At 39.3% G+C, this 14,613-nt stretch overlaps 1 protein-coding gene across 1 annotated transcript; it reads right to left on the bottom strand.

Moving 5' to 3' along the window:
* Positions 1–6,080: 6,080 nt before the first annotated feature.
* LOC113664308 (uncharacterized) lies at positions 6,081–14,295 on the bottom strand. Its single transcript, XM_089210704.1, has 5 exons — positions 13,642–14,295; positions 13,114–13,248; positions 12,105–12,206; positions 11,386–11,496; positions 6,081–10,300 (listed from the first exon to the last, which is right to left on the bottom strand). Exons 1-5 carry the CDS (start codon positions 14,276–14,278, stop codon positions 6,579–6,581), a joined length of 4,707 nt encoding a protein of 1,568 aa, XP_089066830.1. The 5' UTR covers positions 14,279–14,295; the 3' UTR covers positions 6,081–6,578.
* Positions 14,296–14,613: the final 318 nt, after the last annotated feature.

Genomic DNA, 14,613 nt, shown 5'->3' with positions numbered 1-14,613 from the left:
ACAAGAAGACGACTGGGTGACCGATTCCGAGAACACCTTCGCCATGTGGAAAGAAATGACAAGGACGCATCCAAACCAGTCGCTAGACACTTTAATCTTCCTTATCATTCTAAACAGCATATGGCAGTTTGCGGCCTTTCCTTACATCTAGGCAGTTCGGAAAGCCGTAAAACACTAGAACAAAAATTTATATTCCAAATCGGCACCCTTAATCCCCACGGAATCAACGAGCGCTTTTCATTCAACTAATTTATTCCTGTTTTCTCGTCACCATATTCCCACCAATGGCGTAGCTCCACTTTCTACATATAAATCCACACACAACCCACAATTCCTCTAATCGCTCTGAAGAAGGGCGAACGCTCGAAACGTCAGCTTTTTTACCCTTTACGGTGGCTAATATACGTTTTCAACCCAGTTGTTAACACTAAATTACCTGGATTAATTTGTGGTTGCCATCAATGTGCCTGTTGGACACCCTGAAGACATTTGCTCCACTACACTATCACATATAAGTTAGGTTAAAATATAGTATGATTTTTTGAAGGTTTGAATTAAGACTAAAAAAAAATTCAACTTCTTGAAAACAAAGCGAATAGCCCCAAAGGTAATCTATTGTTTGCGCTATTGTGTTCTTCTAACAGGGGACTGTATGCATAATGAAGTATGGGGCTGTGCGGACACTTTGCCCAGAGATCACCTCAACTTCATTTGGGAAGGCTTCTTCTATTCTTAGAGTCAAAGTGACAAGAGTTCTTTCGTTTTCTCGTAAATGGCGACTAAAAAATTCAGCCGAGTCGTAGGACACAGTGTTCCTTTGCCCTTCTGCACTTTCCAGTAGCCTACCCAAAGAAAATCCTTCGATGTTGAGCAGCCAAATCCGTGCACCTTGCATAGTGCTTCTCAAACCTCACTGATCATCTGCATCTATTTCCGCCATTTTGAAAGTGTCAGTTTCCGGGGCTTCTTGTTTAATCTGACTTCCGGTCATTTCTATTTCCGCTCCCTCATCTTTTAGTTTTATTGAACATCTTTTAGTTATATAAGGTCACGCGTGAATGAGCCAGGAAAGCGATGTATGCTGCACAACATCGATGTATGACATCCAAAATCGATGTATTCCGGATGAAATTGATTTATTTTATTTTACATTAATGTATCCATGTTCGACCCCACCTATCTTGTAAACGTGATCAAAATAAAGTAAGAAATTATATGGACAGGTGACTTACCCCACTTTGGCGGGTTACCTCACCAACCAACTGTATTTGCGTTGTGGAAACTGATTCAGGATACCCGTAGCTGGGGAATCTGAGATTTGTTGATATAATCTACTTCAAAAGCATGGACTACATATACGTAAGTGCATTTCTCTATATGTTGCATGAGAATAATTCCTCAGCAGGGTTAGAAAGTGGTCTACTACGGTAATCCATGAATCAGTGTCTGAGATGGAATATGTTGCATTATTTCTCAGATTTCTTCGACAATCTTTTCAAATAGAATTCCAACCTAGAGTTGATTTGAAAATGTATCTAAACAGCTGGACTACACAAACATGCTATTTTCATTACAGTGACATTAGTAGAAATCTATAAAAGCAACCGAGCAAAACACCGAATGTATACACGAGGTTCATGCACAAGCGAGTATTTTTCGAATATTTTATGTGTGCGAAGATTTTATTTAGCTCACACTCACGTATTTACAACAACATTTATAATTACCTGTAATTTGCTCTAAAATTATGCCAGTGGGATAGATTATAAATTAAAGAACAATATAAGCGACGGGCCAATTTCAGCCAAAAACACGTCGACAGAGTTGGTATCTATAAACAGCGATTTGTTTATTTAGCACTCGAGAAAAATAAACTCAAAACCTTTACCTAAAACGGTCGTTTGTTCTCTTAACAATAAAGGTAGGGTAATTTTTAAGTTAAAATTGATAGATTTAAATGAATCAAAACAGAAGTAGAGACCAAACACTTCGAGTTTTGTCCCAATAGCGTGTGATTTGCAATAGGAATACAGCAAAGAAAATAGCCGAATTCCGTGAAAATGCACGCTGTATATTTTGGTCTGGCGCGCTCGCTTTTCACGGGCCAAAAATAATGTTTTTACATGATAAACATGAAGAATTGCTCGTTGAAAAGAGGTCTTTTATTTTATGTACATTCGGATACCCCCGATGTTAAGGTCGTCTGAAATATGGCAAAATTCAGCGTACAAACGGAATACAAAATATAATGTACTTTACGCGGGTGGTTACAAACGAAAGAAAGTTTAGTTAGAGAGGAAATATAGTTGGAGAGCTATTCCAAGGGATGAAAAACAACTTATGAAAAAATGAATCCACGATAATTTTTCGTTGTCTTGTACGAGGCGTCGTGCAAATGCACTGAAAGCCCGACAGAAATTATGCAAATTAGGTACGTTTTGGCCGATTTCGAACTTTCGTATTTTTTGCCAAAATAAAAACTCGCTGGAACTTTTGAATATTATTTTTGGAAAAAGTTACCCAAAAGGGTCTTTTGGAGCAAATAAAAAGAAGTTGAATTTTTGCTTGTGTCGCCGGATTCTTGAAAATTACTGACTTCTCTTAAGTTCTAGGCTTCTTCATGTACTATAGTGTATACGTGCGCACAAACTGGTCTATTTCGCTGATTGAGATTGGTACACTGAAAGACGTCGGTCCTCAACAAATCACACAGAAATAAATCATGTTTAACTGTAAACCAAACTGCTCATCGAGAGGGTCAAAATGCATTTACAACTCTCCTGTTCTATTTTAGAATCGATCAATTTTTTATGAGCATTATATGAGTTCCGAGATGTCGGTTTACGTTATATTCGATGAAACGCCCTCGAGTAACTGCCGCATTTTAAAGCAAGAATATTGATAAACGCCACCCCCAAATAAATGCCAAATCATTATGCGACTTATATTCGAATAATAGACTCAAAAAAGCAGACCGATGACTACTGAGGGCCTGTTTTCAAGGAGATGGGAAGCCCCAGGTAGGTGAAGTAACCCGCCTAACTGGGTAACCCGCCTGTCCATATAATCTATTATTTCATCTTGATCACGTTTACATGATAGATGGGATGACCCGTCTAGGCGGGTTGCCCGGTGTGCTGGGTAGGGTAACCTGTCAGCAAGGGGGAAACATTGCCATGTAAACGTCTCAAGGTCGGTTAACCCGCCCACGCGAGGTGGCGTTCATGTTACAAAAGGATCAAATAAGGAAAACAACAGCGAAACACGAGTGTGTTAAGACTTTGTACATTTCTTGGTCTTCACATGCAGAGCTAAAACGTTAAAACATAAATTTTTACATCGACTTAGCAATGAAACCTCGACAGTGATTTAGTCACGTTTTTACTTTAAACTCAACACTACATTCGCATCTTATGCCAACGTCAAGACGTTGTACTGTCAGAAACGGTTAACGCATCGAGCTATTGGCCAAAACCTTAGAGGAAAATTAATTACGTTTTTACGACATCTTAAACCCCTTGATTGCAAGTGTGATAAAAACCTCGAGAAACTTCATCCTGGCATCCCGGGGTTGTAAGATTGTATGTAAACGCTGGCTATTTTTAGACCACGCTTAGGCGGGTCACCTCACCTGCCTGGGGTCCCCCACATTCATGTAAACAGGCCCTAGGGCAATGAAATACAGGTTGGTGGTTGATTACTATTAACCTGGAACTTCTTCGACTGCAAAACTGAAGATAGTATTGCTTACGTATTGCAGTCGGAAAAAAAGTCGATCAATTAATAGTGCCAGAAGGGTCCACCAAGTATATCCAGGCACCGGACGTTTCTTGCAACAAGCCGTTCAAGGCCACTTGCACTAAAAAGGAATGATTGGCCGGGTACCGTGGGAATTCACGAAGAAACAGCTGCTGAAAATTTGAAATTATCCCCGAAAAGTACCATTTTGGAGTGAATTCGTGATTCTTGAGCAGAGCTACCCACAGAGGAAATAAAAAAAACTCTCTCGAGCTGCATGTTGAACCTTCCCGTGGACGACATGATTCACTGCCCTAAGGAACGACAGCCTTGTGGCAGTGAACGATTATTGCTTCTATCGCAGTTGCATGTTCTGAGTAAGCAAGGCACAAATCCCTTTGAATGTACCGGTTCTGATTTTGAGAGAGCACATCCGTCATTTTATCTTTTGGATTCGGATCATGAAGAGGACAGAGACATTGAAATTGGGTGAACTATGTTCACTTTATTTCACATTAAGTATTGCAGTAGTATTAACACGCAAATTGTGAAATTGAGGACAAGCACTAGAACGTGTTTTTGTTTTTGAAAATTAAAATGGTCAGTTACCATACTATTGTTTGCAAAAAGTAAATTGAATTTTAAATAAACGCCGCCCTCGAATAAACATCGCACTTAAATCACGAAAATTTTAATAAACACTGCGGCGTTTAATCGAATAAATACGATAAGTGAAAACACTTTATTAGCTCTATATTTAAGAGAGCTCCTTTGTAAGAAATTTTTATAAGAGTTGTTTACAGTCTGTTGGACCAAGTTCTATCCACCAATCTTTGGATGAAAGAATTTATAATTGGTGCCAATCCTGATCTTCCTGCAGCCAGCTAATTTCCCCAAGGTCTTGAAACAGGTAGGAAATCGATAATCATCCCTTCATATCTGGGGCTCTTCTAACTCGTCATTAAGTACTAGGCCTTTGCGGAAGTAGGCATCCGCCGGCACACATTACCATTTTAGAGTTATCCACAACAACTTTGTTTACCTCGCCCCAATTGTGTCCCCACCTCCCCCCTATTGTCAAATCCCCCCCCACACAAACCTCCCGTTCAGTAAGCTTTCAGTGATCAAATTTCATTGAATGGCTCTGCGGCTCGCGACAGAAATAAAAAAACAATGCCTATGAATGTTTTTTTTCTTGGTTTTTAATGAAAGAGAGACGCTCGAAACTTTGAAGTAATGAAAATCAAAAGGCTCTTGGAGCCAGCTCATTCATGTTATGGCTTAGGTTTGCATTGATTTCTTGGACTTGCTGAATATAGATGCAGTTGAATTCGGTGCATGTGAACTTTCAAGACTTTTGGAATAAATTTTCTTTTATTTTTGGGCAGTTGTGTGATAAGAAAACTTGTGCATTCGTAGTGATGGGAATTGGCAAACAGTTTGTGTGGGCTGGAGGTGGGATGGGCAGAGGTCATTAGGCAGAATACGCCCTCAGTTGGCTGCAATATATCTCATAACGCTGACTGCCGCAGTAATTATCTATTAAATATTCCTTGCCCGTTTCTTGATATCTTTTGTTTTAAACAAAGCGGCCATTGCATTTGATTTTTAACAAAGCGGCCACAATCGTTCCTTATAGAATTTCAAGTCTTCATATAATCTGATTTTCACATAGTCACCAAACCGACGAGAGATAAAACCACCAAAAAAGTTAACAAATGGCCAGTCACGAGGGCAACGCTCCGCTTTTCCCTATAAAAATTCTCCAGTTTCTCATGAAAACCAATGACAATATGACACATATGTGAAAATCAGTATGTGAACACTTCTGAACGTTGAAAATATATCAAGTCGAAAGAAAAGTTTTGGTCTTGGTTCGCATTTTTGTCAACAAAATGAACACATGTCGGATAAAAAGATGAATTTCTCGAATATTGCGCAGGTTAAATATTCAATAGTGGCATCCATTTACATCCACATCTATTTTTAGTAAGTTGGTAACTTCTGTACAGACATCACGCCAACCAACTCGTGTGCAAAATGAGAATACTAAATGAGGCTTGAAAAAAATTAAGAACGATTGTGATCAAGAGACAAACAAGAAATATTCCACAATAGTGCAAATAATCGCGAAACATGATCGCAGAAAAGCGCTTGCGTGACGCTCGGTAAGTTGTAGGATGCCATGTTATCACGTATCAGACGAAAAAACAGTAAAAATTCTCAGTCTGAATTTTGTACCCGGTCTGCGGTCTGTAGTCTGCACAGAGTACGAAGACATCGAAGCGCTTGACACTTAAAAATTTCAATGACACAGCTGGACACGGTCCTCAAACAACTCCGTATTTCTCTTTGAAATATACTAATTTTTCATTGGAAAATATTCTACCTTCATTTACAATCCTCAAGCGCTTCTAAAAAGTGAAAAAATGCTAACGTTCTCCGTTTCGCTGACCTTGTCCACAGAGTGCGAAGAGATCCAAGCGTGACACTAAGAAAGTTTTCACCAGACACTACCGGACACGGTCTTCAAATAACCAAAAGTCCGGCTGTCTGATATTTTTCCATATTTCTCTTTGAAAAATACCAGTTTCTATTGGAAGTATTTTGTCTTCCTTTAAAATCCTCAAGCGCTTCTAGAAAGTTAAAAAATTTGAATATTGTCCTTTTCGCCGACTCTTCACAGAGTGAAGAGATCCAAGCGTGACACTTTTCTTCGGATTCTTCAAGACAAAATTCAAAATACTGTAAGGAAACTGTGAAATGACATATCAAATGGCCCTCAATTTTCAAGGGTACCTGCCTACTTTAAAGGCAGTGCCCTTCTACTTCAAAGTTGTCTAACCATTGCCAAAGAAATCCAAATTGGTTAGCGTCTTGTTCACTCTGATTGCCTCAGCAATACCTGTAGCACCCGCATCACTAACACCATTCTTTCGCAAATCCAAATTGGTTAGCGTCTTGTTCACTTTGATTTCCTCAGCAATACATGTAGCACCCGCAGCACAAATACGATTCCGAGACAAATTCAAATTGGTTAGCGTCTCGTTCACTTTGATTGCCTCAGCATTACATGTAGCACCCGCATCACTAACATCATTCCGAGACAAATTCAAATTGGTTAGCGTCTTGCTCACTTTGATTTCCTCAGCAATACTTGTAGCACCCGCATCACTAACACCATTCTTTCGCAAATCCAAATTGGTTAGCGTCTTGTTCACTTTGATTGCCTCAGCAATACATGTAGCACCTGCATCACTAATACCATTGCTTCGCAAATTTAAATTGGTTAGCGTCTTGTTCACTTTGATTGCCTCAGCAATACATGTAGCACCCGCATCACTAATACCATTGCTTCGCAAATTTAAATTGGTTAGCGTCTTATTCACTTTGATTGCCTCAGCAATACTTGTAGCACCCGCATCACTAACACCATTCTTTCGCAAATCCAAATTGGTTAGCGTCTTGTTCACTTTGATTGCCTCAGCAATACTTGTAGCACCCGCATCACTAATACCATTGCTTCGCAAATTTAAATTGGTTAGCGTCTTGTTCACTTTGATTGCCTCAGCAATACATGTAGCACCCGCATCACTAATACCATTGCTTCGCAAATTTAAATTGGTTAGCGTCTTGTTCACTTTGATTGCCTCAGCAATACTTGTAGCACCTGCAGCACTACAATCATTCCCAGACAAATTCAAATTGGTTAGCGTCTTGTTCACTTTGATTGCCTCAGCAATACTTGTAGCACCCGCAGCACTAAAATCATTCCCAGACAAATTTAAATTGGTTAGCGTCTTCTTCACTTTGATTGCCTCAGCAATACATGTAACACCCGCATCACTAAGATAATTGTAAGACAAATCCAAATTGGTTAGCGTCTTGTTCACTTTGATTGCATCAGCAATACATGTAGCACCCGCATCACTAAGATAATTGTAAGACAAATCCAAATTGGTTAGCGTCTTGTTCACTTTGATTGCCTCAGCATTACATTTAGCACCCGCATCACTAACATCATTCCGAGACAAATTCAAATTGGTTAGCGTCTTGCTCACTTTGATTGCCTCAGCAATACTTGTAGCACCCGCATCACTAACACCATTCTTTCGCAAATCCAAATTGGTTAGCGTCTTGTTCACTTTGATTGCCTCAGCAATACATGTAGCACCCGCATCACTAATACCATTGCTTCGCAAATTTAAATTGGTTAGCGTCTTGTTCACTTTGATTGCCTCAGCAATACATGTGGCACCCGCATCACTAATACCATTGCTTCGCAAATTTAAATTGGTTAGCGTCTTGTTCACTTTGATTGCCTCAGCAATACTTGTAGCACCCACATCACTAACACCATTCTTTCGCAAATCCAAATTGATTAGCGTCTTGTTCACTTTGATTGCCTCAGCAATACATGTAGCACCCGCATCACTAACACCATTCTTTCGCAAATCCAAATTGGTTAGCGTCTTGTTCACTTTGATTGCCTCAGCAATACTTCTAGCACCCGCAGCACTAAAATCATTCCCAGACAAATTCAAATTGGTTAACGTCTTGTTCACTTTCATTTCCTCAGCAATACATGTAGCACCCGCAGCACTAATACGATTCCGAGACAAATTCAAATTGGTTAGCGTCTTGTTCACTTTGATTGCCTCAGCAATACATGTGGCACCCGGAGCACTTATTCCATTGTGAGACAAATCCAAATTGGTTAGCGTCTTGTTCACTTTGATTGCCTCAGTAATACATGTAACACCCGCAGCACTAAAATCATTCTCAGACAAATTCAAATTGGTTAGCGTCTTGTTCACTTCGATTGCCTCAGCAATACATGTAGCACCTGCAGCACTAAAATCATTCCCAGACAAATCCAAATTGGTTAGCGTCGTGTTCACTTTGATTGCCTCAGCAATACATGTAGCACCCGCAGCACTAATACGATTCCGAGACAAATCCAAATTGGTTAGCGTCTTGTTCACTTTGATTGCCTCAGCAATACATGTGGCACCCGCAGCACTAATACCATTCAAAGACAAATCCAAATTGGTTAGCGTCTTGTTCACTTTGATTGCCTCAGCAATACATGTAGCACCCGCATCACTAATATCATTATTTAACAAATTCAAATTGGTCAGATTCAAACCAGTTCCAAACGACTTCGATAAATACGAGTGAAAATCGCTTTTTTCTCTTTTACATTCGTTGATGGCTTCCAATACAATTTTTGCACCACATCCTTTATTTTTGTTGACTTCATTTGTTAAACTCTTTACAAGAGCCACAACTTGTTCATTGCATTTCATGGCCAAAATTCCACATGAAAACAAAAGTATTTGTTTAAGTTCAACGAAATACCTTGGATCGGAAACTAGTTCTTCAGGTTTCATTTCCTTGCTTTGAATCTGAGAACAAATGAAGAGTGCTGCAAAGAATTCTTGAAAACTTTTATGTAAGAAAGCATAATGCAGTGTTTGTCTCAGTTTGCTGCCACCAGGCTGCACTGACAGAAATCCAAATTCAGTCAGGTCTTTTGCATGGTTTCTCAATTCACTTTCATTAAAATCCAACTTATCGTCAAGTAAACCATTCAACGCTACCTTTCCAAGGTGATTCAATTGCGGTTTGTAATAGTTTGTCAAGTCTTCGATCGTTTCTAGTAGTCCCTTCCTTTTTCTATATCTTCTCAAAACACATTCAACCATATCCAAGTACAGTTGAGCTCTGCTTTCGGGGAGTGTGCCCTCAAACTCTTCGCAAAAAAGGCAAAGAAGTGCTGTGTTTAGAGGATTGGCCGCTATTTCTCTTAGGTTTTTATCTCGCGACATCCGTTGCGAGAGCTTGGTGGCTAAATCCGTCCTTTCTTTAAAGTACTTGGTGACAAATTCTTTCACATGCTTTATAGTGAATCCTTCGATCTGAAGCAGCGCGTCACAACATTTTCTCACCTCTTTTCCAGCTTCGTGTCTTGCTGTTGCAACTATGTGGCATCTGGGGAGTTCTCTTCCTTCAATTAATTTGGAAAACATCGACAATTTCCCGGATGGTAACTCATCCAATCCATCCAATATCAATAAAATGCTGGACTGATTTTCACGAATAAACTGAAAAAATTGTTGTTTGACTTTTTCATCGATGCCTAGGGGCAGCAGCTGATCATCAATGGCTTCCCAAACGTCAGAGTGGATATCTCGACATTTCAGCAACAATACCACTTTAAATGCTGTTGAGCCGCAGCCTTGAGGTGCTTGCTGTTTTGTGGCCCAATCGTAGGCGTACTTTTTACAATAGGTGGTTTTTCCCATACCAGGTTCTCCTTCAATCAACACTGTTCTCGGCGCTGAACACTCTTCATACGGGTCTAGTATTGACGACATGTCAACAAATACGTCAGTGATTTCTCCTCTCGTTTTCTTTCTTCTGACCACTTTAAGCCTTGTAAAAATATTGCCAAGAAAAAACTGAAACTCTTCACACCATGGAAATGGTGAGAGCCATCCTTCGCGAGTCTTGTACAGCTGGCGAATTCCATTGATAAGCTCAGTTGGATCAAAAACACCTAACAGTAGCAAAATAGGTAATAAATCTAATGAATGCAGCATTGAAAATTGTGGTACATCTCTGGTATTCGGCACTAAATTTAAATATGCGAATGAGTACGATACCGTTGCCAAAGAAATTACTTTGACGATGCAAAAAGGTTTAAGTGTATGATTCATGCCTACTAATTTAAAAGCCATTTAGATTTTGAATTAAGTTGAACCTACTCTGTTTGTTCGTTTTTAGCGATGTCTGACAGTGAAAATCTGTTGTAAAATAAATTACTCGGGAGATAAGTATTCATATTATTAGAGTCGTAGTCTGAGCAAGGCTTTTTCGGAATATAGCGAGACTACGAACTAATAAATGAAAACCAAACAACGCCTTTCTGCCTTCTTTGTCGCGCGGTTTCATCAAAAATGCTGCAGAAAACCGGAGGCTCGCCTGCGATGAAGTGGGAGGTTTTGCCAACAGTCCTTTCCTCAGGAAATGTAAAATAACCACATACATCTCATTCTAACCTATTTTACTCGAGACGATCCTCATTCAGCTATTTTCCCATGTAGAATTGAATACTCCACAATATGAGTGCAGGAAGGGTTTGGTTATTTTATTCAGAAATACGCGGATTACATCTAATGCCACTGGGTATTCGGCACTGAATTTAAATAAGTGAACGAGTACGACACCATTGCCAAAGAAATTACTTGGACGATGAAAAGGTATCAATGTATGATTCATGTTAATTTACTGACCAAAAGCCATTTAGATTATAAATTCAGTCGAACCCACTCTGTTAGTTTCTAACATCGAGTCGAACTTAACGTCAATATTTTCGTTAAAACTGTACGTTATTTTTACATCGTTCTACATTCCAATAAAAATATAATGTTTCCACGCTAATAACGAGTGAACGTTTAAACAATTGAAGGGAATCAAAGTACACCGCAGAGACTATTCCAGAGATTGTTTAAATTGAAGAGCTGAATCTCTTTAACATAGGATTATCTCTCTCACTCTCTCTCGCTCTTACATACAGGACATGTTTACTAAGGCTAAATTTGCGGTTAAGCAGGACAACTTTTATTGTATAATTCAACTAACCTTCACCCTTGCTTTCTCCCACTGGGGCTGCCAAAGTACACAGCTTTTCTCTCACTTCTTTTAGTTCGCTGTCCATCTTTGCCATTTCGCCTCTCATTTCGTCAAGAGACCCTTTCGTGGAATAACATTGGAAAGAGTCACTTTATTCATTAAAAGTTAACTAGAAAGATCCTTTTCCCTTCCTCGGTTTTTTCTAAATTTTAAATAACATTCTAAAAAAGCTTATGGCTCGGCTTCAGCGGTTTCTAATAGTGAAACTCGGGAGATAGATATTGATAACATTGGAGCCGATAGTCTCAGTAAGATTCTTGTCGGTCAAAAGAGACAATGTAGGAACTAATTAACAAAAACCAAAGAACGCCTTTCTGCCCTCTCATTTCTCATTATGTCCTTAACAAAAGTAAAACTAGAGTAAGACAATAACCTTCTCGGCTAAATGTGTACGAGTACTGTCAGAAAATTATCCAATCCCAGAGATAGCCTCAGATTCCGTGCCATCCCTCTCATTCCACACATTACTCAGTATCTTCATTTGAAGCCAGAGTAGATTGGTAGCCAGGGTGTGCTCTTACAACAATACATTAGCTAAAAAAATGTAAAATTGGCCGACATTAAGCGAACGATGTAGTAATGCTCAAAAGATGTGTTATGTACTGAAGTTAACAGAATCCCTGTTTATAGTTCAGTTTATCTGTGAGTAGCACTTTCAAGCAACCAACCTTCATTTGTGCTTTTTTCCACTGTGGTCGTCTGGCTACTAAGCCTCTCTAAAACCTCGTTCATTTTAATCTCTATCTTCTCAGTTGTGTCTCTGAGGTCACCTAGCGAAGGTGAAATGTAAGAAAGATAAAAAGGAATTTCATACGCACGTTTACATCACAGATTCACTTTTAGGCGCAGATAAAACAATGACACGTATATCAATATCTAGTCAATTCCGAATAGATCCAACTCAACAAGACGCTTAGAAATCACAAAAATGCACTCCAGCAGTTTTACATGAGAACCCACCAACACACAGAAATACTGCCAATGAAAACACAGTGTGACCATTTGGGTTAATCTCCATTTTTCATACATAACACAAGAATAATGTTCCAAATACGTGACTAGTTCCGTCCAAAATGAAAACATCATGAGTTACCCTACACCGCGGTGATTCATCATGCAAAAAAAAAAAAAAAGCTGTAGAAATCTAGAGACCCGCCCGCGATAAAGAGGGAAGTTTTGCCTACAGTCTTTTTCGAAGTAAATGTAGAATATCCACATACATCTTATTCTAACCCATTTTACTCAAGACGATCCTCATTTAACTATTTTCCCATGCAGAATTGAATACTCCACAATACACCAGGAGGAAGGATTTGGCTATTTCATTGAGAAATATGTGGGTCACATCTAACGCTTCTAGGAAGTTAGGTTCATTATAAGAAAGGTAATACTAAAATAAGACTATAACCTATCTCGCCTACCATTATACACATGTATGAGTGCTATCAAAACACTATCAAATCCGAGAGGAAGCCAGGGCGGAAAATCTCAGATTCCGTGGCATCCCACAGATTACAGAGAATCTTCATGTAGGGTGTGTTCTTACACTAGTAAAGAACTAAAGGATGCTGTGTTGGCCGACATCCAGCGATGAACGTGAGCTGCGTTATGAACACAAGAAAACATTGTCGCTCTTAATAATTTTTTTGTTGTGAGTAGCTCTTTCTACCAACTAACCTTCTTGTCCGCTTTTTTCAGCTGAGGCCGTCAGAGTACTCAGCTTTTCTTTCACCTCTTTCATTTCAATCTCTATCTTTTTAATTGTGTCTCTGAAGTTTCTCTCCATAATGCTTTTCGCGTTTTCCAGCGAATCTGAAAATTAAAAAAAAAATGCGCATTTTCATAAGCAAATTTATATCACAGCTTCACGTTAGGTGCAGATAAAACAATGATAGGTATACCAATATCTAGTCGATTCCGAATAGATCAAACTCAATAAGACGCTTAGAAATTGCAAAAACGCACTCCAACAGTTGTACACGAGTACCCACGAACAGACAAAAATACTGCGAATGAAAACATAGTGTCAACATTTGGATTAGTTCTTCATTTTGCACACAACGCAAAAATGAAACTAGTTCCGACCAAAACTAAAACATCATGAGCTAGCCTACACAGCCGTGTTAACTGAAATAAATACTGGAAATATACACTTTTCTAGTCTTCTGATTCATCCATATTGGCAGTACACAATATATTTCTTACTTTCAATTTCTTCAAGCTTGTCTTTGATGCTGTCGTCGTCTTTCTTCCATTGTTTCATCAGTTCACGATAATGCTCCTCGACATCTGGATCCATGCAATCGTGCTCAAGATTGTCGATTTCAGCTCTAAGATGACCTCCTCCCAGTCTCACCAAGGCTTCTCGTATCTCCTGCCAGTAAGCACTGAAACTAATGTCATCTACAAAGGCTTGAGATGCATGGCCGCATACAGTGTTTCTGTAATACTTCACTCTGGCGATATCATCTGCGATGCTTATGTCTGTAGCTAGGGGAAGACGATCCCATCCGTTGGCAGGAGGGCCCAAACCACAGATATTTCTAAGAAGCACCGTTAGAAGTGTGATATCGAAGGCTGCAGAAGACACGGGTGAGTGAGTAGGGTACAACCTTCCCCATTGCATGGGATTAAGCACTTTCTTCTTCCCTTTGTACAGTGATTGCAATGTAGCGTAATGCACTGAGGTACTTCCCAAAACTTTATGTAGAGTCGCTGGTGGATGTATTTTGTCAAAAGTGGACCGGAGCACTTGAGATCCAACGTCCACCAGGAGGCGGCATAGCCTTGCATAGTTTGTAGTCTCTTTCGTAGACGCAAATGGCGATGGTGCCGTACCCATGAAACTGACTTTACCAGGATGACCTGTCAAACATGAATTGACATTGTGTTATGTTGATCAAATCCATTTGAAAAAAAAATTCCGATAGCCAATTGAGACCGAGAATGATTTCAAATCGTGATGCATGTAGAAACATATGGAAACAGGACACAATTATTCCCAGCAAATAAATTATTAACCCTTTAACTCCCACATCAAATTTGTAATTCTCCTTACTCCCAAACATACAATTCTTATAATGTTAGTTCAAAGAATTTAGTATTGAATAAGCTAATTATCCCCAAATTTATATTTTTCTTTACTCTCATCACTTTTCCGGTTGATATTGTGTTGAT

Source organism: Pocillopora damicornis, chromosome 6 (assembly GCF_964200805.1).
Source record: "Pocillopora damicornis chromosome 6, jaPocDami1.2, whole genome shotgun sequence".
Classification (NCBI taxonomy): Eukaryota; Metazoa; Cnidaria; class Anthozoa; order Scleractinia; family Pocilloporidae; genus Pocillopora; species Pocillopora damicornis.
This window is presented reverse-complemented; position numbering and strand designations above follow the sequence as displayed.

What these genes read in the sequence shown, in the direction of transcription:
- LOC113664308 (XM_089210704.1), bottom strand. Translation starts at nt 14,278, where the DNA reads ATGGGTACGGCACCATCGCCATTTGCGTCTACGAAAGAGACTACAAAC. An exon ending in TGAAAAAAGCGGACAAGAAG is followed by an intron (nt 12,207 to 13,113) that starts GTTAGTTGGTAG and finishes CACCTTCGCTAG; the next exon opens with GTGACCTCAGAGACACAACT. An exon ending in GGGAGAAAGCAAGGGTGAAG is followed by an intron (nt 10,301 to 11,385) that starts GTTAGTTGAATT and finishes TGCTACTGTTAG; the next exon opens with GTGTTTTTGATCCAACTGAG.